The sequence below is a fragment of the Leishmania infantum genome, chromosome 17 (genome assembly GCF_000002875.2).
Source record: "Leishmania infantum JPCM5 genome chromosome 17".
Lineage (NCBI taxonomy): Eukaryota > Euglenozoa > Kinetoplastea > Trypanosomatida > Trypanosomatidae > Leishmania > Leishmania infantum.
The window spans coordinates 256,206-280,444 of NC_009401.2; the positions used below are offsets into that span (position 1 = coordinate 256,206).

The 24,239-nt window shown below is 62.8% G+C and overlaps 6 protein-coding genes across 6 annotated transcripts; all 6 read right to left on the reverse strand.

Moving 5' to 3' along the window:
• Positions 1-1,533: 1,533 nt before the first annotated feature.
• Positions 1,534-5,415, reverse strand: LINJ_17_0600 (conserved hypothetical protein; the record flags this gene model as incomplete). Its single annotated transcript, XM_001464682.1, has 1 exon — positions 1,534-5,415. One exon carries the CDS (start codon positions 5,413-5,415, stop codon positions 1,534-1,536), a length of 3,882 nt encoding a protein of 1,293 aa, XP_001464719.1.
• A 1,607-nt stretch (positions 5,416-7,022) lies between these two features.
• On the reverse strand, positions 7,023-7,910 carry LINJ_17_0610 (putative RNA-binding protein; the record flags this gene model as incomplete). Its single annotated transcript, XM_001464683.1, has 1 exon — positions 7,023-7,910. One exon carries the CDS (start codon positions 7,908-7,910, stop codon positions 7,023-7,025), a length of 888 nt encoding a protein of 295 aa, XP_001464720.1.
• A 959-nt stretch (positions 7,911-8,869) lies between these two features.
• LINJ_17_0620 (conserved hypothetical protein) lies at positions 8,870-9,535 on the reverse strand (the record flags this gene model as incomplete). Its single annotated transcript, XM_001464684.1, has 1 exon — positions 8,870-9,535. One exon carries the CDS (start codon positions 9,533-9,535, stop codon positions 8,870-8,872), a length of 666 nt encoding a protein of 221 aa, XP_001464721.1.
• Positions 9,536-10,656: 1,121 nt separating this feature from the next.
• LINJ_17_0630 (conserved hypothetical protein) lies at positions 10,657-14,295 on the reverse strand (the record flags this gene model as incomplete). Its single annotated transcript, XM_001464685.1, has 1 exon — positions 10,657-14,295. The coding sequence occupies one exon, from the start codon at positions 14,293-14,295 to the stop codon at positions 10,657-10,659; it is 3,639 nt and encodes a 1,212-aa protein (XP_001464722.1).
• Positions 14,296-15,168: 873 nt separating this feature from the next.
• LINJ_17_0640 (bis(5'-nucleosyl)-tetraphosphatase,symmetrical-like protein) lies at positions 15,169-16,125 on the reverse strand (the record flags this gene model as incomplete). Its single annotated transcript, XM_001464686.1, has 1 exon — positions 15,169-16,125. One exon carries the CDS (start codon positions 16,123-16,125, stop codon positions 15,169-15,171), a length of 957 nt encoding a protein of 318 aa, XP_001464723.1.
• A 966-nt stretch (positions 16,126-17,091) lies between these two features.
• Positions 17,092-22,005, reverse strand: LINJ_17_0650 (conserved hypothetical protein; the record flags this gene model as incomplete). The annotated part of the gene is made up of 1 exon (XM_001464687.1): positions 17,092-22,005. The coding sequence occupies one exon, from the start codon at positions 22,003-22,005 to the stop codon at positions 17,092-17,094; it is 4,914 nt and encodes a 1,637-aa protein (XP_001464724.1).
• Between the last annotated feature and the right edge of the window lie 2,234 nt (positions 22,006-24,239).

A 24,239-nucleotide genomic window follows, 5' to 3' on the forward strand; every position in this document is an offset into this window, starting at 1 on the left:
CGCGCCGCTGCCGCTGCTGCTACCCGTGGCTGGTGTGGTGCCGCTTTCCTGTTCACTCGGGTAGGTCGGTGACGAGGAGCCGTTCTCCGCTGACGCCGCGCGCGGCGAGGTCCGGTGCTGCTTCTCCACTGTGCAGTGTGGTGTCTGTCGGTGATCCATTGGCTACGTGGGTGCCCCTCTATAACTCTATGCATGCGTGGGTGTCGATGGAAGCGTCACTGCGGGCGCGTCGCACCACGCCGGGTGGAGGATGTCTCGCTACCTTTCGGCAGGTAGGCAACGAAGTCTATTTACGGATCACGTGGTACTATCTGTCTATGTCTGTCTGCGTACCGTGCAGCGGTGCGTGCACGGGTGACGGACGCCTCGATACCGGCTGGTTGATCCTCTCCCCGCCCGCCCACTCACTCCGCGTCCTCTTCCACTCCCGATGCGGCAGAGACAGAGAGAGAGAGAGACGGAGGGAGGTCGTAAGCAACGAGAAAGAAGACCAGGCGAGTGCGAGCGCGAGGCCGAGGTGGAGAGAGGGGAGGGAAGGGGAGTGGAGGGTGTGTGTGCGTCTCTCTCTCGACTCTCCCTCGCCGCTGCTGCCTGGGTTTTCCCTTTCCTCTTGCAGCGACGAGTCGGTGGATGGGTATGGCGGCACCAACAATCGCTTGCGCATCAACACGAACAAGAAGCAGTGGCAGTGGTGGTGGTAGTGGTGGTGCTACGTGTACCTCCCACCCCGCCAGCCGCACTCGAATGGCGAAGAGCAATGCACGTAGACGGCATGTTCCAGAGAGAGGGAGGGAGACATGTATGACGGATAGCGAGATGTTATTCGTCATGATCCATAGCGCAGCGGCAGTGGCAGGCGTGCATGCCTCCCCACCATCAAGACGTACTGTCGAAGTGTCGAGCGGCGGAGGCTGGCCACGTCCCATCTCTGTGCCCCCCCTCCCCTCCCTTTCTCTCTGCCCTCTTAGCTTTCTTTTTTCGCTTGGCCGCTTACGGCTGCAGCTGCAGCTCGCCGCTCTGGTAGGGAGATGGGCAGGCGGCGAGAGACGACAGCGTCCGCAGTGCCGTGCGTGTTCACGTATGCCTGAGCGCATCGGCAGTGACAGCAGCCACAAAGATGATGTCATGCGGGCCCCTCTTACGTTTTTGTGGGTGGGTGTGTTTCTATGGAAAAAGGCATGAAACGAAAAGAGGAAGGGGGGAAAAGGGTCGAGATCATCGCGCGCAGAGGCGAAGAGAAGCGCAGAGGAGGGGAAGAGGGACACAAGTGGCCATACATCCCCCGATGTCGTTCCCTCTCTCCTCACCCCTCTCCACCTTTTATGGTTGTTACTGCTCTCCTTCCCTCGACGGGCAACTCAGTCCATGCCGTGCACAAGTATCTTTACACGCTCGGTGCACGCATGTGTGCACGTGCACGCGTAGCTGTCTATGAAGGCGTCCTTTTCCTTGCGTTCGGGTCACACGCCTGATCACTCCTGATGGCCACCACCGTCGCCCACGCACCCGATCCTCGAGCCGACACCCTCTGCACTAAAAATCAGCGAACGTCGCTGGCATCTTGACGGCATTCGTGGAGCCGTCCTGGTACACGTAGCGCACGCAGGCGTTCGCGGTGGGTGGATAAGGAGAGTGCGGGCGGGGAAAGCGACCCTTGCCAGCGTCTCCCGATGACGGTGAAACCAGCGACGACGGTGACGCGGCGGCGGTGGCGCTGGCGCTGAGACGGTCGCCAACAGCACGAGGGCCACTGCGCGTGGTGCTAACAGTCGATGCTGCCGCTGCCCCTGCAGAGTCGGTGCTTGGCAGTGGCCGACCAAAGAAGTCGCGCCGCACCGTCGTGGTGGTCGTCACAGTTACTGACGCGGTCATGGTCCCGTCTGATCGCGGCCACTTGTTGGCGGGTGCATCCACCCCCTCTGCACCGCCTGCCGCCGTTGCATGCTCAGCTTCGCGAACATCACCCTTCACTGTAGAGTCGGCTTTGTGGGCGGGATTTGACGAGGCTGTGGCGGTGGAGGCAACGCTGTCAGCGCGCTGCCGCTTCACACCTCGCTCGAGCGCTTCCGGTGTCGACTGCTGCGACTGACGCTTCAGGAGCTCCATGGACTGCATGATGCGATGCTGGCGGATCTCACCAGACAGGATCTGCCGCACCTCGTTCCGCATCGGCATCATCACGGATGCCACCGACGGCGTTCTCGACGGCTCACGGCTGTCGCCACCACCTGACTTGGTTGCAAAGGCCGGAGAGCCAGTGCTGCCTTTCGCATCTGAGGGAGACGGTGATGTGTGGAGGCCGCTGCCGTCACGCGGACCGGCACCGCTCCCACCGAAGCGCGACGAGCGTGAAGAGAAGGAGTAGCCACGATAATCACCGCCGCCGCTTCCTGCAAGCGCGCGTTCCACCGGACGCACCACGCCTGCAAGGAGTCTGTCCAGCTCCGGAGTCAGTCGCCACGGCGCCTCATCCTCCACGTTCGCCGCGGCCAGCGAGCCGAATGAACTGAGCGACGCTCCAGCGGCACCAGCAGCGGCAGCGGCGGGCGACGGGGTGTACTGCCGATCCCGTTGGTAGTCCAGACCGTACTCGACGTGACGGGCCACAGATGCCTGCAGCAGGCGCTGCTCTGCTGGAGGCAGCCGACTGAAAGAGGAGATGGAGTGCGCAGGCAGACGCAGCGATCGGTCGAACAGGCACCGCAGTAGCATGGGTACTACATCGGTGCTTACAACCTCGTCATCGCCGAGGAACGCGGAGGCGTGCGGGCGGCACCCTTCACGGAATTGCTGAGCAGCATGCTTCAACTCCGACTGCAAGCGGCGCAGTGTCACCTGCTCGCGTGGAAACTCGATGCGGCTCCCGCGCGCCGCGGTGCTGCAGTGCACGTAACACGTCAGCGCAGACACGTGACACAGCCGCTCCGCCGTCCCCATCAGCTCCGGATGCTGAAAGGCCGCCGCGACCACCACGTCCTGCTGCGAGAAGCTGTCAGCCGTGGCACTGGTGCGGGAAAAGCTGTAGTCGGTGTAGGCGCGGTTCAGATAATTCTCCTGGAGGCCGTCCACCAGACTGCCGCTGTCGGGGCAGCGAGACAGCTTCTGAGCAGCGTACAGGTAACCGGGATCGACACGGAAACCCATCGCTACTGGCTGCATCGCTGCACGCGCCGACGCGCTACCGCCACCTCTCGACTCCGCCGTCCGTGTCGGAGCGTAGCCCCCGCCTGCCGGAGCACCGACTGCCCTCTCTCGCTCAAGCGCACGACGTGCAGGAACAACGTTGCGGTTGTGCTGGGCGGCGGCGGCCTCAACGAAGGCCTCGTAGTCTATTCCGTACTCCTGCTTCAGCAGCTGCACAGCCTTGCTACGCTCGGGCCGGGTGAAGAGTAGCTGCCAGCTGTCACGCAACGCAACACGGGTGTCCTTGCCTTGCATGCGTCGAATGAGTTCCGTGACGGTGTGCCGCGACGGCGTCGTGACGGCGGGTGCCGCGGTGGCAGAGGAGGGCGCGCCAGTCCCTGCATCAAGACGCTGCTGTTGCTGCTGCTGGTGTACAGCGCTGCTGATGAGCTGCATCGCATTCAGGCAGCTCCGCACATCACCACCGCTGGTCTTGATGAGCTCTGATAGGGCCATCGAGTCGAACATCGTCGCCCCCTCTCGCCGCGCGATCTCCTCCAGCCGTGAGAGTAGTCGCTGAGGACGAATGGGCGGCATGTGGTACACGTGGGAGCAATGCTGCCGCAGCGGTCGCAGGGATGGCACGTAAAAGTCGTTGCAGAGACAGAATACCGGCCGATGCAGCTGCTGCTGGATGAGGTACGCGGCCACACTGCTGTTGGCAATGCCGTCCATCTCATCGATGACAAGGCACTTGGGACGGAGCAAGTGCTGCACCAGGGAGGAAGAGGCACGCGGCGACGACAGCGCTGCTGCTGCTGCCATTTCGGCACCGGAAGCGTCACCGCTGTGACCTGTCTCAAGGCCAAGATTTGCACGGTGATCGATAGCGGGCACCGCCAACCCAGCAGCAGCCGACGCCGCCGTTGGCCGGCGGACGCGACCTCCAGTAGCCGGCCCGGCCGCGGCCACCGCGGTCTTGATGAGCGCCTCCAGCCGCGATGTCGTCCGCTCAACACTCGCGTTCACCTCGATCACCTCGTAGCCGCAATGCGCGGCGAGGACGTGGACGAGTGTCGTCTTGCCAACTCCAGGCGGCCCGGTAAGGACGGCAATACGCTCCGCGGGAGGTGAAGCCGCGGCTGTAGCACCGGCAGCTGATGCCTGCGCGCCCTTTGCTGCCGAAGGCGCGTCATCTGGGAACACATAAGCATCCCACGACTTGAGCCACTGCAGGAGTCGTAGGTTAACGGTTTCATCGCTGAGCACCTCGTGGAACAGCTTGGGGCTGTACTTGGTGACCCACAGCTCCCCGTTGGAGGGGGCGCGATGTGGCCGAGGGCGCGCAAGAGTGCCTGCAGTGGCGGCGCGGCATTGACGTGCCGGCTCCATGAGTCGGCGCCGCTCTCTCTCTTCACCGTCCAGTACCTCGTCGCGGTCGCCGAGCGCCTCCAGCTCGCAATGATCCCGGCCTGCTGCTGCCCGCTGCACACTCTGCCGCTCCGTATCCTCCTGCTGCTTCACTCGCTGTTGCTGCCGCTTCACCTCTTCAGCGTAGATGTCACGCAGCATCGCTCGAGCGTTTAAACCGTCGCGAAGAAAGCCTGCAGGGTCGCTCGCCCGACGGTGCATCGACGAAGGCGCCGCGTCGGGCACGTCGTCCTCGTCGTCCTCGTCGTCCTCGTCCTCCCGGTCGCTCAGCTGCATAGCTGCGCCGCTGCTACAAAGTGCTGCCGCCTCTTCGTCTCCACGCACGGTGACAACGCCATCATCTGCTTCCATGGCCTCGACGTCCACTACCTCGCGCCGGTGCGAGTGGCCCACGGTCTGTGAGATCTTCCGCACACCTGGTCTCTGAGCGGCAGACGCGGCAGCGCCACCAGTAGTCGTCACCCAGCGCACTCGCCCGTTGTCTCCACGGAGCAAAAAGCTGGCGACGCCGACAGGAGGAAACTCGAGGGCGCCCCGCTGTGACGCCGAGGACGGAGGCAGAGAGGGCATGGCCGCCGCAACAGCCGAAGCAGCCGCAGGGCGCGGCGAGGAGGACTTTGGTACGGCTGTGGCAACGGAAGTCATGGCAGGGGCCACCGGTGCCATGGGACACACTGGGCCAAACGCGGGCGCCACAGCAGCGTCATTCGCGCAGGGGACAGACCGCAGAAGATCCTCGTCGCTAAACTCATCATACGCGTCGTCGCCCCCACCGCCGCCATCGTGGCCGCCACGTGCCTGCTGCTGCGGCGGCGGCTGTTCTTCCCCCATGGCCTCCCGCCAGGCCTCCTCGAAGTCCATCACGGCAGGGAGTTCGCTTCGTGTGGTCCACTTCGTTTTCGCGCACTGGTCGAGTGCTTTCCTGCGCCTGCTTGCACAGCAAAAGAGAAGTATGCGAAAGCGAGAAAGAGACGCAAGCAGCGCAGTATGGATGTACGTGTGCGCCCATATATATATATATATGTGTGTGTCTATAAACTCGTCGGCGTCTATTCATGCCTGTCGGTCGACGCGTGCCGATGGTCAGCGCGGGTTAGGAGGAGAACCTGTCGATACAGTGGAGTGCTGCTCCCCTCCTCCCACAGCGCAACAATTATTACCCAAACAACAGACCTCCCTTCTTTAGTCTGTAGACGGTTAGCCGCCGTGGCGCACACGGACGGTGAATCCTCTCGATGTGCACGTGCCTGTGATGTGATGGCAATAGCGGTGAGCGAGCGGCCCTGAGCAAAGAAAGGGCGCGCAGACAGAAGGGCTGCGTAAGAGCGAGAAGGAGAGCGTGAAGGGGCAAAGAAGCGGATTATGTCAGCGAGCGCGTGCGCTAGTGTGCGCGCGGAGGAGTCCGCAGTGAAGGCAGAGATACATCCGTCAACGTCCCCCCCGCAAGCTTATACGCGTGGGCTTAGGTGGAGGTGCTACAAAAACGCTAATGAAGAGCACCGCTGGCACCCGCACAACCACGGAACCTCTCCCTCTGCCCGTCGATGGCGCTCCTCCACCACCACCACCACACCCTGAGCGGAGCTGCGAGAAGTGATCGGTAGAAAATGGAAGGCAAGAGTTGAGCAGCCCTGGCAAGAGCCACGCAAGTGCTGAAAGCACGCGCACAGAGAAGGCCACCACCCCATTCCCATCAACTCCCCCCCCCCTCGCATGCATGTGTGGGCGCATATGCCCGCCAAGCGAGCGCAGCGCTGCTGTTTCCGTATTCGTTCCGTTTCTCGTTGGTTCTTCTTATGTTAGTCAGTGCCCACTTATACGCTTCTTTTACCTGTGCGTTGTTTTGGACAACGGGCACACATACACTCGCACACAAGCGAGGGGTGAGCGATGGCGAAGGACAGGCGGAGAGACGGACGCCTCCGACCTTCGGTAGGGCGTGGAGGGACGACGAGGGGCAGATCACAAACACAGAGGGAGAGGCGCATGGGTCAACACGGAAAAGGTGAATAAGTTGTGCCTCTCTGCCCATGCCCGCCCACCCCTTCCCCTCCTCCTCCTCCCCCCCCTCCATCCTTTCCTTTTTCGGCATCCGCAGGGAAGTACGCACACACACGCGTGCACACACAAACGTCACGAAAAGCGCCGTATCAGCGCAGGAGAGCAGGCGGTGGTGGCCATTAGCAGGTGTCTGTCGGTCTGTCGGTGTATGCATGTGTATTGTGTGTGAAGGCTTTTAACGGTGTGCGGGGAGGAGGACATATGAAGGAGGAAGGGGTGTGAGGTATGCCAAGAGTCGCTCGCGCTGATCCATGGCAGCTGCGACATGCGCGATGTTAGCACGGTGGCGGCTGATCCGTTCCCCTTCTGTCGTCCCTCCCTTACTCCATCAACGCAGAATGCGGATGCTCTCACGCGTCAGCGCGTCCTTCCGTCCCGTCGTTCCTCCTCCTGCTCCACTTGCCGCCTTAAACACCCATCTGGATTGCTACGCTGCCGGGGATGCGGACGGTGCCGCTGCTCACCGTGATGACGTTGTCGTGGATCTTGGTGCCGTTCATGTGCTGGATGCACTGCTGCACCGACTCCGGGTTGTCAAAGCAGATCATGACCATCAGCTCGAGACGGTTCACATCGAGAATGCGGCCGAAGGCGGAGAAGTGCTCCATGAGGTATCTATTCGTGGTGCCGAATGGCACGTTGTCAATGAAGGCAACGTTCGCCTCGAACGGCGGTAGGCGCGGCGGCGGTGGCGGCGGCGGGTGAAGCTGGTGCTGCTGGTACTGCTGCGGCTGCTGAAAGTTCTGCGGCGGCTGCAGATGAGCGCCACCGCGACCACGCATGCCACGGTGGCTGCCACCAGCACCGCGGCTGTTGTTGTTATTGCCGCGGCCCATTCCACGCCCACCGCGGCCTCTACGCGTCGTCTCCGCACCCGTCACCTCCGGCACGCCGTTGCTCCTCCTCGTGTGCGCCTTGCGCTGCTTCTGATCCTCATACGACTCGAAGTTCAAGAACTCCGCAGCGAGGCTCTTCTTGTCACTACCGGCGTTGCCTTTCTTCGTCTGCGAGCGCTTGCTTCGACTGCCGCTGGTCGTCCCCTTCTCCTGCTCCGGAGAGGCAGACAAGGCAGTGGCCGCCTCAGCGATACCGGGAATGGCATCGAGCTTCGCCCTGGCCGCCTTCGCCGCCGCCTCGTCGCGGAAGGTGACGAACACTGTCGTGATGTCCCTCTTGTTGTTCTTCTTCTCGCGGAAGGAGCCAACCGCCTCGACCTCGGGCCAATCCCGCAGCGTCGCCTCCACCGCCGAAAAGTGCGTCGTTCGGCACGACGTCTGCACAAGTCGGCCGTCCATCACGAAGACCGTTCCCGTGCGTGCGCCTGTGCGTACAAGAAGAGCAGCACGATAACGGCGCTAGTTGTATGGTTGAGTACGGGCGCGGTTTGTCTGGCCGCGTCTACGTCTGCGCTCCCCTTCTTCAGTTGCTGGTAAGGCCCCCTCTTTTTTTTTTCGGCGGAGAGGCACACGTGCTTGGCGCGCGCAGGCACAGCAAGCAAGCGAAACGAAAGCCGGCAAGCACACACACGCACAGCAAGCGTGCGCGCAACAGAAGACTTCCCCGTGTTCGTTACGGGCGCGGCCGTTTGTTTATGTTAAGGGTTTTGTCGGTTTGTGTGTGCGTGTGTATTCCCGTTGCTTCGGAGAGTTGGGCGTGGGGTGTGGGGGGGGGGGGGGGGTATGTGCAACAGAGGGTTTTGCACGGCTCGTCATTCGCGGGTGGAGAGAAAGGGATGCGGTGGGCGGCGAGGGAGCACGTCGAAGATGAGAGAGGGAAAGAGAGCTCATTCAAGTCTGGGGTGCGCGTTCGCCTCTTTCTGTGCGTCCACAGACACCATTACGATGCGACGGGTCCACCTCGCAGAGACGACAGTGACGCTGCCAGTGCCCTTTTCAGGGGGTGCGTGCACATGGGTCACTGCATCGCCCTATGCACCATCTCACGGCTTGTACGCCACTGCGGGTCCTTTGCCTTTCCGTCGCTGTCCACGTGTCGCTCTGTGCTGTGGTAGGTGGCGCTGAACGACTTGATCGCGATATTGGCATGCCAGCGCCACCGTCGTCCGGGAGGGGCGAGTTGGCATGGCAACGTTGCCAGATGAAAACAATGCAACAGTCGACTACCATCTCGCCGGAGAAGAGGAGGAAAAGAAGGTGCTCGGCGCTTGCACGCAGAGAGTGTGTGCTTAGCACTCTCCCACATCCAGCTCTCTCACACGTAGGCAGACGCGCGCGCACACACACATGTATTAAACTTACTTCTCCAGCGGCATCGCGCGAGGATCGCTGAGGTGCTGCCAAATCACTTGCAGCTCCTCAAGCTCCGGCAAAAAGTCGGCACTCCAGCGATCTGCTGTGATGACGCCATCCCGGTAGGCGGACAAGATACGCTCGTAGATGCTGAAAGCCGCGTCACGCTCCTCGACGGAGGCGGCGCCCTCCTCCGCCTGCATCCGCATGGCGGCGCTCATCGCGCAGAGACCGTCGAAGAGGTGCGACACAACGCGCTCCATCCGCAGTGCAGTCTTCTCCTCTTGCGGGAGGGCATCGTAAGCCGCCTGCGCCGACTTGAGCTCGGCTGCAGCGACAGCCTCGGTCTTGTTCCGATGCATTATCCCAGCCGCGTGCAGTGACTGCAGCACCGCCTCCCCAGACGACTGTGCGGGACGCTGCGTGAGGGGTGTGGGTGACGCTAGCTGGGCTTGAGCAGCGGCAAAGCCGTCGGTGTCCACGCGAAGGGCAGCTCGTCGCAGGAAGGCGGCGGGCACGCCAGACTTGGCAGGGCCCTCCGCGACAATGTCAGCGATACGAAGGATGTCGAACTGCTGAAGGGCAGCAAGATACGGGTCATTGGGGTCATCCAGCAGCTTCTGCAGCGAGCTCTGTGCCCGACGCGGCGCCGTGAGCGGCGAGACGTGCATGGCGACAGCTGATGTAGCCGGCGCATGGAAGATGGTGTGGCAAGGCGAGCGGACTCGCTGTGAGAGGCCAGTGCGACGTACGCTTCTCGCGCGGCGGCGCACCGTTCTCGGCGCCATCAGCACTGGTGCGCGCACGCGTGCACCGGCGAGCAGACGAAGAGACATGGATGCAGAGGGCAGTCGGCAACGCGGTTGGACGGCGCTCCTTCTTTGAGGGTTACAACACACGCACACGCGTTTATGTTTGCGTGTTGTGTAGGTGTTCACGTGGTGACGGAGAGATTTTTCGATTCAGCTGTGCGGAGACCAGAGAAAAAGGGGGATGGAAAGAGTAGCAGCTCGCGTACCCGCGTACACGGGCACAGGCCTTCCAATGGTAACTTGTGATCTCTTTGTTGGCGTACATCACACACACACACACACACGCACGTACTCCTCGAATGATGCAAGCTGGGAGTGCATCCAGGTGACGGGTTGGCTGATTGTTTTCTCATCTGTGTGGGTGTGGGTGTGTGGATGTGCTTTCATGCACAGTGATAGCGTTTCCACGAACTCTATGATGAGGGAGTGCGTACAGGGATCCACAATCGTGAGAGAGGGAGCCCGAGAGGGGGGAAGGCTGGGAGAAGAGGATGCAGGGGCGGCAGACGGAGACGAGAGGCCAGTCGTGTGCACAATGACAGAGCGCCATAGAATGAGAAGTGGGCGTTGCTGTGAAAGAGAGCGGGAGAGGGGCATGAAGGCTGTGTGGACATGAACGGCAGCAGAGGGTGGGGAGACAACGAGGGCATGATCACCTGTCGCCTGTACCGCGGCCCTGAACTGACCTTTGCACGTCGCTCGCTCCTCCTCCACCCCACCGGCCAGGATAGACGCGTCTCTCTCGCGCCTCTCTCTCAGGCGCGTTGTGATTACCTCAGCCACACACACAACGCCTCCTCCAAGCGCCTCCGTGGCCGATCCACTCACCAAACCGCTGCCCACCCTCTTCCTCCGTCAGCGTCCACCTCTGCTGTCTCCTTTGCCTCCCGCTCGTAATTCTATGAAAGGTAAAGCCTGCGTGCGCACACAAGCACACATGCTTGCATGCGCCACGCGCACTACCGTTGTTACATATGATCTCACAGGGCTGGAGAGGCCACGTTGATGTTCTCGCACAACTCGCCCAAGGCACCACGCACGTCGGCGCGCAGCGCCGAGAGCTTGGACCGCAGCTCCGCCACGTTCTGCGACCACACGTGCCGATTCCCCTCCACCGTGTGCTCAGCGCGACGGCAACGAGCCTCAACCATCGCGTCGATCATCTCTTGGTGCAGCACGAGCAGACGCCGCATGTGCTCCATGGCCGGTTGCACGATGGACAAGCGAAGCTCCTCTGCGGATGATGGCGCAGCGGCCGCAGCGGCAGCGCTGATCGTGGGTGTCGCACTCCGGCGCGATGCCCCGGGAGTGGTCAGTTCGGTAAAAGTGCCTCGTGAAGCTGCAGCTGCGAGCCGTTGCTCTCGCAACGCATGGAATCGCACGCAGGCCGACTCGACCTCACGCGGTAGCAGTTGTCGCAGATGCTGCTCAACACGCTCGGTGAGCTGCGTCTGCTCCTGCACTCGCACTTCCCGCTCATGTCGCAGACTGGTCGAGAGGCGCGCGGAGAGCGCCTCCTGCTGCTCCTGCAGGTTTGTCACGTCGCGTGTGAGGGCCTTTACAATGTCCTGAAGCATGTCGGCCTGCTGCTGCAGCGGTGCCCGGACACAGCATGTCCACGCATTTGCCTCCTTCTCCAAAATGGCCTTCCACTCAGCCTTCCACTCCGCTTGTGCGGTTTTCAGCGTCTCTTGCCAGCCCTGCTTCAGCTTCTGCACGCGCCGCTCATGCCGGCGCTCGTTCTCATTCGCCAGGCCATACCGTCGGTCGTCCTCCTCGAGCAGCACCGCGCGAGTTGCAGCGCGGAGGTGTGCGTCGAAGGCGTCCGCAGAAGAGAAGGTTGCCCACAAGGGGGCGGTGGCGATGCCTTCACTGCCTAAGGTCTCGTCTGCGTGTGTACGGCGCTGATGGGACACCACCGCTTCCCCAACGTACGTGTGCAAGCGCTGCTCAAGTCTGTGCTGCGCCTCTTGCTGCTCGTCGCGGTGCTGGCGGAGCTGGCACTGCACCTCACCCTGGACCATCTCCGCGAGTAGCGGTCGAAAGTGAGGCAAAAGCAGCATGGCGAGACGGCGCTGCTCCGCCGGCGTGCACTGTGTCACGGCCGCCACGACGGAATTCGGGTCGAAGTCCACCTCCCGTCTTTTTGCGTGAGTCACACGTTCATCGGGCGAGTTGGACCGGAATGCGGTCGCCAATGCCTCACGCATTCGTTTTTGAGCGTCTTCCGCCGTACCAATGGCCTCGGCACGCACCCGACCCACCTCCTCGCGCACCTTCTGAAGGTCTTTTCGGACGGCCGCGCATAGCGCCGACAGACCCTCGCGTAGCCGCTCGATCCGGTGCTCCTGTGTGGTGCGCCACATCTCCTGCTGCCGACGTAACTCAGCCACCGTTTCCGTAGCCGCCGGCGCATCATCTCTCTTCTGTCCCACGTCTCTTGTCGCCTCCCTTGCAGCCCGATCAGGTGGATGCACTCGCTGGGGTGCACCTGGGCTCTCCGTCGAGAACGTATCTGTGGGAGCTGGAAGAGAAGATCGGCGGGATGGCGCACGTGTCGCATGAGGTCGAGAGGGCAGAGGAGGGGCCGAGTGGCGGCGACGTCCCCTGCCACTCTGCAACCTTGTGCAGTCCTTTCCGTGTGCGGAAGAGTGCGCCGAGGTATTCCGTCGACCATGGGCGTTTGCTGCACCAGCAGCAGCGGCGTCATCAGCCAGCAAGTTGCCCACGAATTCCCTCGTCTTCTTCTTCACAGCGGGCGATGGTGCGCGACTGCCGCCATTGCCGCCTGATCTGTCCCTCAGTCGGCCTAGGACTGCCTCGGCCCTCCTCACAGTGTAGCGGAGATGCACCGAAGAGGACGATGACCGGGTCGAACCCGCCGACAGGGATGACGACGAAGAGTGCCGCGGCCGGGACGGGTGACGGTATTCTGCAGTGCTGCTGCGCCGTCGATGCGACCGCGCGCTGCGAGCCTGACCACTGGCCGCTGGAGGAGCAGCGGAAGGCCGGTAAGCATGCGAGCCGCTATTGTCGCCTGCGCTGGATGACCGTCGAGCGGCCAGCGCATGAAAAGCGGCGGTCCCCTCTGCACCTGTCGACACGTCGGACGAAGACAGGAGCGACGACGCTGTAGCCTGAGTGGCGGAGGTCTGCTCCGCGTGCGACGTCGTAACTGGAGCGTAGCCCTGCGCCTGCGGCTTCTCCGCACGGCGGTGTTTTTGTCTCTTACCCTCTGCAGTTGTCCGAGGCTTCGCATCCGCGGGGTTCAGAAGTGGATCGCTGCTGGGCGCTCTTGTGGCCCACGAAGTCACGTCTTTGCTGACTTCCGCTCGTATCTTGGCGACGAGGTTCGCCAGAGAGTCACTAGCGCGAGACGGCAGTGGACCATCCGAGACCGCAGGCTGCCGCGCCGAATCACCGTGTCTGGTGAAGTGCAGCGGTGCCTCAAAACTGGCAGATGGCTGAGCACGTTGTTCAGCGTCGAGGGTGAGGCCCGCAAAAGAAGACGCCGGCGTCATCGATGCCACCGACGGCAGCAGCGGCGGTCGCTGCGAGGAAGACGGTTCGCCAGAGCCTGTGCCGTTGTGCACCGACGGCATGTGCGTACCGCGACAACCACCTCCATCGACTGCCGGGGATATTCGCCGGGAAGGGTGATCAGCGCTGGTGTTACGACTCGATCGCGGCCGTGCGTCGCGTTCGGAGGCGTAGCGAGTCGCATCCTCAAGGCTACGCGGCGAGGACGAGTGGTGTGGTATGCGGCTACCGAGCTCGCCACCGCGCCCCAGGTCGTCGCAGGGGAAAGGAGATGACGCGCAGCGCACGTGCAGCGGTCTCCCCGCGCTGGCGCAGCGATGGTGGCGCCCGGCCGCCTCCCGCGCATCCACCGGCGCGCAGGGCGAGAACGAGGAAGACGGAAAAGCCGTGTCGCCGCCGTCGGGCGTCAGCCTGATCCGTTCTCCATCGCCTTCGCAGTCATCGTAAGGAGACACATACGTGCACACATGCCCGGCCCCACGGCGCAGGTAATCCAGTTGGGGCGGGTTGCCGTCTGCGCGGCGCTGACTACAGTACGTGTCTTCGCAGTATCGCTCTATGAAGGGAAAACCTCTCCGCCCAGCGGCTGCGAAGGCAGACATCGGGAGTGGAAAGGATGTCGTGCAGCGATGGTGGTCTTCCTGTTCGTCGCCGCACCCCGCGCCGCCATCCGCGCCCGGTGACACGCGCCGTCCGAGAGAAGGGGAGGAATGTGAAGCCGCATGTGAGGCCGAGGCGGCGTAGGAGTTGGGCACTGCTGGCATGGAGGCGCTTCGCCGCTGCTCGCAGGGGCACACGTAAGGGCTAACGCAGTCGTGACCGCTGCTCCGCGCCTCCAGGAAAGGCGAGGGCAGCCCGTGTGGGGTTTCGCAGTGGCGGCTCGCGACGCGAGGCCACGACATGCCGCGGCTACCGCGGCCTCCCCCGCTTCCTCCCCGCTTGGGTGGCGATGATGGTGAGCAAACTGGGTTCCAGATACCGCGCTTCCACGGTGGCGGCGACAATGGCGAGCGCTGCAGTCGCAAGTGTGGGTGAGGAATGTCGTAAAGGCCTTGACACACCTCGCAGTACGAAGCCATCCTACTGCGAAAGCGATGGGGTTGTGCGCCACTCGTTACGTACCGGCGAGAGCGTGTCTACGCGTGTCAGAGAATGAAGATAGCCAAGAGCGCGAGTAAAGGCGGAAAGGAGCGCAAGAGAGAAGAGTTCCAATGGCGAGGCAGAAGCAGCACCAGCAGCAGGAAGACACGTGAGGAGAGTGGTGCACAAGCGAGAATGTATTTGCGGCTCCTGCGCAGACACGCACCCCAGTGCGTGAGTCCCCCTCTTTTCTACGTAGGAAGAGCTCAGCCTTCCCACTTGCTAATATCCTCATCGCCTGGAAGGGGAGGAGCGTTGCGCAGCGGTGGTCCTCGAATACCAAAAGAAACAGCACCCCCACATGCATACGCACAATCACGCTCTTCTTTCTCTCTCGCCCTCCTCCCCTATATCTCGTGCGTACGTCGGCACTGCGGTGCATCAGTGAATCGGCGCATGCAGCGAGACCACCAGCAGACATACACACAGAAACGAATGTGACGATACGCCATCCATCATCCTCTTCTGCCCCATCACTACAAACACCTTCTCCACCTTCGGCTGATGCGGCGGAAAAGAAAAGAAGGTGCGCGTACCCGCAGGCGTGTGGGCTACGATGTTGCCGCACACGGGCGGGCAATAACGCATGCACAGAGCAGAAACCCAAGACAGACACGCGAGCGCGCAAGGGGAAAGGAAGGAAAGCGCACAGAGACGAACAGACAGAAAGACGTGCGCAGTAATGCAAACTTGCCTTCGCCTGCGCTTCTCTCTCGCACATGCGCCCCCACCCCGCCCCCTTCCTCCGTCCCGTGTCGCGCCTTCTCTTGGGGGCATTTTCTTGCCTGCCTGCTTTTATTCACCTGTGTACCTCACACCTTCGACTTGCGCGGCGGCGAGGGGTCCGTCCACCCTGGCACAGACACCAGCGTGCTCGGCCACACCAGCCCCGTCAGCTCGCCACCGTAGACGCAACCGGAATCGAGCCCGTAGGCGTACGGATACACCTGCAGCCGCCGCTTGGCGTCGTGGCCGTACACGACAGTGAAATCGGTGTAGTCTCGATGAATGCGCCTTCGCCACTTCGGCGCATCCTCATCTGCCTTCTTTGGCTTCTTCTTCCCACTGTCGTCTGCACCATCGACGGTGCCACTTGCACCGCTACGGCTGTGGTCGCGGCTTCGGTCACTGCTGCTGTCGCTTCTGCCGCCGTCGCTCGCCTCCTCGCCGGCCACAGAACCTTGCAGATTGCGGGCCAGCTCCGACCACTTCACGCCCCAATTTGCACCGAGTCTAGGCCGCTCCAGTGTCGCAAAGGCGGCAGAAACAGAGAGGGCCACGTGCGCTGGCTGCCCCGTGGCCTCATCGGTCGGCTGCCTCCAGTACTTTTTGGCCTTTACCAGGTTACGCATGCGCGTTACAGCCTCGACGCTCTGGGCAGCAAGCGAGATCGACGGATCGATGCCCGCATGGACAACGATGAGCCGATAGGCATGGAAACACAGAATGTGGGGAACAGACACCATGAAGGCAAAGACGTCGTCGGGGCATTGCAACGCCAGCGGGTAGAGGCTGCTGCTCGCCTCCTTGTCCGTCAGCGGAACATCCGCCCGAAGCTTCTCGGCGAGCTGCAGCAGCGCCGCGTCGTGATTCCCCAGTACGCCAATCGCACCGATGTCGCGCAGGAACCGCACGACGCCGTACGAATCGGGGCCTTTGTTCACAAGGTCACCGACGAAAACGCAGACATCCTCCACAGCACCATCCTCGGCTGATGGCGAGGCTGATTCTCCCAACGGACCTGGATTCAGAGCAGCCGGGATGCACATGCTCGCGCCACCGCCACGAGAAGGCAGAGGTTCAGCTCTGGAGAGCGGCGATGCCGACGACGACGTCAGCAGGGTGGGGCAGCGCCGAACAACTGCATTGGTGAAGTGAGCCTTTACAAGAAGCTCCCGCAGTTGGTCGAGACAGCCGTGAATGTCGCCGACAAGGATCAGGCGGCCTGCGGCACGACCACAGACATCCACGACGCGGAGAGACATAAAGACTTTCGGGGGAAGAGCGAAAGGCGAGAGGGGAGGGATGGTGCCGTGTGCCTTCGCGCACCTGCACCGCGTGAAAAGCAGGGAGAGGGAGGGGAGAGACTCTGTGCATGGACGGGGGCACGATGAGGAGCAGGGAAGGACAGGAGAAGCCACGACGGTTGCCAAGGTAGCCGGCGCACGGGAGGTGCGAACGCTCTGCGGCAGCGAATATCGCGGCGTGTGTGCGTGTGCCACATATGCGTGTGAGTGCGTGCGTTTCCTGGGCGAAGCGCACGCACAGACGCGACACTAAAACAAAAGAGGGCACACGGGTGATCGCGGCTTTCATTCTTGGCGCTGTGCGTGAACAACCCGACACGACAGAGGGTGCCTTGGCCTAAAGCTGGGATGCCCGCGCATGCAGTCTGACCGCCTTCCTCTCTCCCACCTCGACGCCCCGTCCGCTCCGCTTGTCAGCGATAGAGCCGGGGTCGGCTCGCTTTCCATTTTCTTGCCTTGGCCATGCGGCCTCCCACCCACCCCAACGGCCCTGCTATAGCGCATGGCCGGCTTGCAGCAGTGGTGGCGCTCCTGCACATGTCACAGCGCGTGCGCTGGCAAGGCGAAGGGCACACGCACAGACACAAGAGCCGTTCATCACTGCTGACATATATCGCCTCAGTCATGGTCGGCCGTGATCGCTCCGCCTTGGCACCACCATCGCTTCAGCCAAGCACACACACACACACCTCCGCGTGTATTTAGATGTCATTCCGAGCCGGCGGCGGTAGAGGAAAAGAGTATCGCAGAGAGGTACGCCCTCTCGCGCTCGGCAGCGTCGCGAGCCTCGCGCTGCACGGCCTGCGTCGCAGATCGAAGCTGCCCCATAGACTGACAGAGAGAAGAGGGCGAGGAGGAATGCACAGCTCTGATGTCTTCGTCCCTGCGAACGGCCACCTCATCGCCTCCGTTGAGTTGTCTACGCTCGATCGCCGCTACGTGGCACTGGCTACATGGTGCGGTACTCGATGTGTTGTGAGCAGCGCCACACAGGCGCACGGCCTCCGCCTCAAGCTGCGTGGCAGCCCTCTCCAGAGCCTCCAGTGCAGCGCTGGGGTACACTTCAAGCTCGCCAGCGCTGGTAGCGTGGCACTGCGATGGTGGCGGGTGTGATGCTGCACACACCAGTGCGCCACCGCCAATTTTCATCGTTCCAGTGCCGACGTGATGGTGCAGCACTTCACCACCGCACGTGCCTTCGTCGATTCCGCGTGCACTGCGGTGCGTTGTCGAAGGCGGTGTCGTTGCCGCCTCTACATGCCGCTCGTGCTGCGATCGCGATGGCGGCGGTCGACGTTGCCGTCGTTCGCGGCTTTCTACGTCGCTGGCTCGGTCGCCGGCGCGCGCCGCCACCTCCGGAGCATTACCGGCAAGGGAGAAAGACGCTGAAGCGGAATGGCGTGAGGCGTCACGGCGGAAGGGCGAGTCGGGGCCTCTGCTCGAGACGGTGCTTGACGCACCAACATGAATTTCGAACAAAGACGCTGGAGCCGCCACTGACGTCGATGATGCCGCCGCAGTGCCAACGTGGGGATGAGTTCTAGCGGACGGGGCACAGGCGTCCCCGCCCTGCACGGCGCGCGAGAGGAGCACCGCTAGCTGAGTTGAGACAGCGCCGAATGAGTCGGTGCCGGCACGATCACCTGCACTGTTTCTTCCACGCGTGGCTAGCCGCTGTGCGTTCATGCGGTCCCACAGTGTTGTAGGTTCTGCTACGTCGTCGCACCGGCGTTGTAAGCCGCGAGATGCCGAAGATGATGGAAGCGACGAGGCGACGTCGCTGGCGATGGGACTCACTGGCGCAGCAGTCAGCAAGGAGCGCTCCGCATCCACGCCATCAAGCGTACAATATAGAGAGTGGGAGCCCAGCGCAGCCACTGGAGAAGGAGGTGCAGCAAAGCAGCTAGGTGGCGAGTCTGTGGGCGGACGAGATGCAGCACTTGCGTGTGCACCATTCCAAGCCCGATCTCTCGCCGGGGCAGGAAGGCCGTGAAGATACGGCGAAGCGGCCGCACCGCTGCGCTGGCGGCGCAACCCAGCCAGCTCTGCCTCCAGCTCCATCACGCGGTCCTGTAACACGGACTTGGCCGCCTGCTCCTGCGCCAACTGCGCGTGCCAGCGATCTCCCTGCTGCTGCGCTGCTGCGTAGGCGCGAGTACAGCGCTGAAGAAGGCGCCGCAGAAGCGCCTCGGCCTCGCGCATGTGCGGGGCTGCCGGGTCCTCTCTCGGCCCAGACAAGACACTCCCCACCGTCGCGGAGACCCTCGACGCCACTGCAGGAGGGGAGGAAGACAGCTCCAGCGCCGACTCGCCATCCCCTTCGCTTGCAATCAGCGGCGCGGCGTCCGCGTTTGTGCTTCTCGTGTCAAGTATGGACGCCTCGCGCGCACGACGGCGCCAATCCACGAGTTGTCGCTCCAGCCATGTCACCTTCTCCTCCGATCTCACGAGCTGCTCGAAGATGAGGGTGCTGGTGGACGCGAAGGTCGCGCTGTGGGACGCGGCAAGGTCAGGGTTGCCGCCAGTGAGCGCACTACGAAGAAGAGCACCAACATCGGCTCTGCGGTCTCGTGCACCAGCCAACGTCGAAGCTCCGCTGGAGCCCGGCATAGCGTCCACGGTGCCAAAATTGGCGGCTAGATGCCGCTGGAGCGTCGCCACCTCCTGTATATCGCGAGTGTGACGCTCTGCTAGGGCAGACAGCTGATCAAGCGTCGCGGCCTCATGCGCGCGCCACGCCTGCACGTCGGTGCGCATTTGGCCGCACAGCCGCACAAACTCGTCACAGTAAGGCCCCAGAAAGGCGGCGAGGGCCCCATCCGGAGGCGGCAAGGAAGGCGCTGGCGTGTGCGTCGGGCCCTCACAGGCGTGAGGTGCAGCGTCACAGGCGGCGGAAGCTACGACCTCCGCCGCACACGACCCTTCCCCTTGAGAGGCGATAGTTGTGTCGTAGAGGAGTGCTTGGGGAGGGCACAGAGACGCAGCGGTGGTGTCGACGTCTGCCATCGAGTCATGTACCGCAGACTCGACGCCGATGTGTGATGGCGCTGACGGCAGGGGCGCTCGCTGTCCTTCGAGCGAGCTTGGCTCACGCCTATGTGCCCCGGCACCTGGGCGTCGACCGGTTCGAAGCACAGAAGGTGGAGAGCCGGAATTCCCCACTTGTGGTGTGTGCTGCGGTAGAGGGGTCTGCTGCTTGTGATGCCCCTTATGTGCCATGACGCCCCTTGTGTCAAAGAGTGAGGGCTCTTCATCCTGCCTCACAGCCTCCATGGCCGCAGTCGCCTCCGCTTTCTCGCCCACATCGAAAGACTCGGACTCGAAGAGAGCGTGGAAGCGCTGCAGCCGTGCCTCCTCAGCGTGTGTCGCAGCCGTGGCGCACGTGTCAGCCACGCTGGCTGGCGCAGTCGCAGGAGGGGCTGTAGAAAGCGCTGCCTCGTCTGTGCTCCTCACTGCTCCCACGGCGCGTGTATCAGCGTGAGCCTGATGGTGAACGCGCTGTAGGACGTCCACGAGCTTTGTGGATCGCACATCCGCCTCCACCCGTGGCCGAAGGCTAAAGCCGGGAGAGTCTTCCGCGTCCCCAGTCACATTGATGCTGAGCGGCGCTGTCACCGCCGCGTGGGTGCCGACTGCCACAGTGTTCATAGACATACGCCTCATCGGAGCGGCACCGACGCACAGTGCGGCGCCGCACTCGCTGGCCGCCGCAACACGGGAGCTGTCGGCCGCCACACTGGTGGGCAGTGATGCTTGCATCGGAGGAGCTCGTAGAACGCGCGCAGCTTCCTGCCTCGCACTGCACCCTTCCTCATCGTTGCTAGCCGGCAACTGCGAAGCCATCAACGACGCCGATGGCGATCGCGCTGTAGCAAAGGGAGGTGAAGCAGTGCCACCTTCATCGGCTGCGCCATAGCGCTCTGCCACAAAATCCCTCAACAGCACCGCGTACTCGTGCAGCACTCGCCTCGCTGCATCTTCGTTATCGAGACCGCGCACACGGGGCAGCCCCTGGTGGTGTTGTTGCCCTTCCTGCTGATGCTCTCGCCCAAGTGCAGCCCAGCCAGCCGCAGCAGCCAGCACCTCGCTGTTGACGTCATCTACTGTCGCCTCCGCTACCACAGCGCAGATCGGCACGACCAGGGAGCACGATGATACCGCACTAGACGCGATCTGGAGGGAAGTGCTGGTGTCATGGCGCAGAACAGGAATCAAGCTGTCAACGGGCCCTCTAGACAAGGGCAAAGCGAAGGTGCTCAGGGTAGCGCCGACCTCGGCGAGGCAGGTGTGCGTGAGGGCAGCGAGGCTGTATCGGCTGCTCCACGGCAGTCGCGGTGTGGGCAACTGCGCGGGAGCGGCGCGTCTTTCGGCTGCCGGGGCCGTCGTTGTGCGGCCCACTGCAGATCTGCCTCCCTGACCCTCTGCACTCTTTGGAGAAGAGGTCTTCAGTGGACGGTAGCCGCAGGACACGCTGGGGCCGGCCACGTCCCACAGCTTCCAGATACCAACTGGCGCCGGCACTTCTGGCGCCGCTGAGAGCAGGGCGGCAGGACCGGATGAGCCACGCTTGTGACCGGCCTCGTCACTGAAATTATCCATAGCGCGCTGCGTCGTCCACGGCGGCTGCTGCTGCACCTCCTGGTGCTGCAGGGGCCTGAGGGGCTCGCAGGAAACGATGAGGGTCACACACACGTGGCACATCCTCTCCTCCAGCGGCTCGCATGCCGGCTGCAAGAACGCGAAGGCGGTTGGCGACGAGGACAACGCATTCGCCTCTGGATGCCCCGCCTCGCCTGTCAGAAGGTGAGTGTGCCGCCAGCCGGCCGAGCACGACAGAGCCGCGTAGAGCACCGCCATGGCGTCGTGAATAGACTCCACACGCACATAGCAGGCTGCCGGTATGTCAGACGGGTGATCGACAGAGTCGTCCAGCCCCTCCACCTCGTCGATCTCGGTGCGCAGCACGGTACCAGAGAGCAGGTCCACCGTCGATCGCGGTCGCTGCAGCACAGAAGGATGGCGGAGCGGGGCCGCGTCGCGCACCTCCGTCACACTCATCGCTGCTACAACGCGGGTGTCAGCAGGCGCGTTGGCCGGCGCGAAAAGACGGTTCAACACGGCGGCGAACAATCCGCTCAAAGCCTGGGATGACTGCGATACCGTCGTTGGCGCCGCTCGCTGCCTCGATGGCCACCCCAGCGTGCCGCCAAAGAGAAAAGAGGAGTTGGCCGCGCCCTGCGGCCCCATGGTGAAAGTCAGCACTTCACGGTTCTCTCCTGTGGCTGCTGCGGTTGTTGCCGAGGCACTGCGAATCCTGTGGCTGCCTACGCCTCCGTGCCGCTGCAGAGCGTGCCCCTGCAAGAGCTCCTCGGCGATCACTTCCGCCAGCCTCGCTGTGAGGCACGAGTCTGTGTAGGTGAGACAAGCTGAGTCAGGCCCGTCGGCGTGATGTTGCGGCCGTACCGGACGTTTCTGCGCATAGTCGCTGGCGGCAGCGGCTGCGTCGGCACCAAGCCCCTCGACAGCAATGAACGGCGTCTGCACAACCACCTCCATCGTGGCTGGTCGCGCCGACGCGGAGTGCGAAGAGGGGAAGGCTGCAGAGCGATCGCTATCGCGCATGCCCAAGCCGACGACCTTGCCAGCCTCCCCAGCGTGCGCTACTTCACCTCCGCGAGAGTGCTGGTGTCGACTCCGGCGCAGCACGTTTGATGCTGACAGTGATGAAGCCGATGGCAGGTAGCGCTGGCGCAGCACGCACAGTCGTGATGTCACCTCACTTGAAGTCGAACCTGGAGCATTCGCAGACGGATCGATATGCGTGTGTGCGCCACCGGTGGCGGGGCCGGTTGCGATGACACCCAAATTGGCCGCCGCCAGCCCAGTTTCCTCTGCAGGCGCGTCCCTTCTCTGCTCATCCTCCATCCGCCATGACCGAGCCTCTCGCCAGCGCAGGGCCACGCACACACGCGGCAGGGGGGCCATGGGGACGCGGTCGCATCGGTTGCGCTCCATCAAAGTGGGGTTTTGTACAGGAGGTGAGTGAGTGAGTCGCGGCGCAGCAGCGTATCGGTGTTCGTTTCTATCAGATCAATCAGCATGCATCGCCTCAACGTGCGTGTGTGCGCGTGTGTGTCTGAAGTGTGCGGCGGAAGCCTCTCTCGCTCTGTCCCCCCCCCGCGCGCGCTTTGTGAAGACGGAGGAAAACGGTGAAGGCCAGCCAGTACAGCGAGAGAAAAGAGCAGATGGCGAGTGTGTGTGCTGCTGCTGCTGTTGGAATAACGCTGCGATGTAGGGCGCCCTGCTTGACAACGCGCGGTGGCCCGTACTGGGAGCAGCTGTTCCCACGCATGCACACAAGCACACTCCCCCTTCCCTTAAGCGGTGGAGAGTCAAGACACCCGAGACCCCTGCAGGAAAAGGCGAGGCGACTCCCGAAGGGGCCGCTGTTTCTGCGCCAGCGATGCGGAAGAAGACAAGGAGCAAAGAGAAGTGCGGGGCGAGGACAACGGCCACCGCCCGGAGACGTGTCTCTTCCGCCTCTCCGGCCCCTGTGCCTTCGCTTCCCGTTCTCGTTGTGCTGGTGCTGATGGCTGTCGCTCGATTCTTTTCGTTCGTTACTCGGTGGAAGAGAGGAGAGGCGGCGCACACTGCAGCCGCGTGGTGCCGCGTCCGCAGAGCACGAGAGGCACGGGCAAAAAAAAAGAAAAAAGGGACCGAGTAAGATGTAAAGCACCACGCGGGGAGAGGGAGAAGACGTATAAGAGAGGCAACGGAGGAGAAGGAGGGAGGGAGAGGTTCCGCACAACGCACAACGCACCAGGCAGCCACACACACACACACACACACACCACTCCCAACCCCACCCTTCTCTCTCGCTCTCTTCTCTGACACACACATACACGTGTGTGTTCGTGAGACCCCGATGGTGATGGCGAGGCGATTGTTCACAGGCACGCACAGCCTGTGATACGCAGGCAAGCAGCTGCGCACGCACGCGGAAACCGCACAGCGAGAGAGGGGAAGGCGGACTACATAAACTTTTTTCCTTTCGGCCATTCTACCAGGATCAGGTCAAACGAAGATGCGCACGCACACAACCGTAGCTCATCAGCCTCTCTCTCTCGCTGCCGCTGAATCCGGCCATGTGTCTAACGAACGCTTCGTGTCCTTGCTCGCCCTCTTCTTGGCACACATGCTGCGTGATTAGCACGAGACAGACGCTCGGGTGGACTGCATGCCTTGATCCAAGCGGGCCGCGTCCAAGGGTCTGCTCGGGGGCGGTGGTGGTGGCGTCTGTGGCTTGGGTATTAGGGGGTGATGTAGGCGCATGCTGGATGAGCTCAAGGGGGAAGCTGGCCAGCCTCAGGTCAGGGTTCTCTGAAACCCTCTAATCTTCCTGAGCCGCTTCAAGCCGCAGCGTCCCATAGTACGACGTGAATGCTCTTCATATGGGAAGCTGGAGGACTCGATGGTGTTCTCGGCATGCTTCTGGCACCCGTGCCCCATCAGCCCATCCCGGTCGGGATGTAGGAGACGCCGCATGTGTTTGCACACATGCATTGTGGGGTTCATTGTTATAGATCTCCTCGTGCCGTTCTCGTCTATCATTCGTGCTCCTTCTGGCCTCTGGATGCCTTGCTCGTATTCGATACGCCATGCCAGCGGTGCTTGACAGTGCGTGCGCACAGTGCTCGCACCATTGGACCCTGGGGCCTGCTCCAGAACGATGTTGTTGTCTGGAGGAGTGGGAGCCTGGACGGCTTGCACGCATGCGCCGCGACAGTTGGGACGCTGCTATGAGTCTGTGGCGGAACGGGGGCATTTCGCCCTCTCCTGAATCCGCAGGCCTCTGA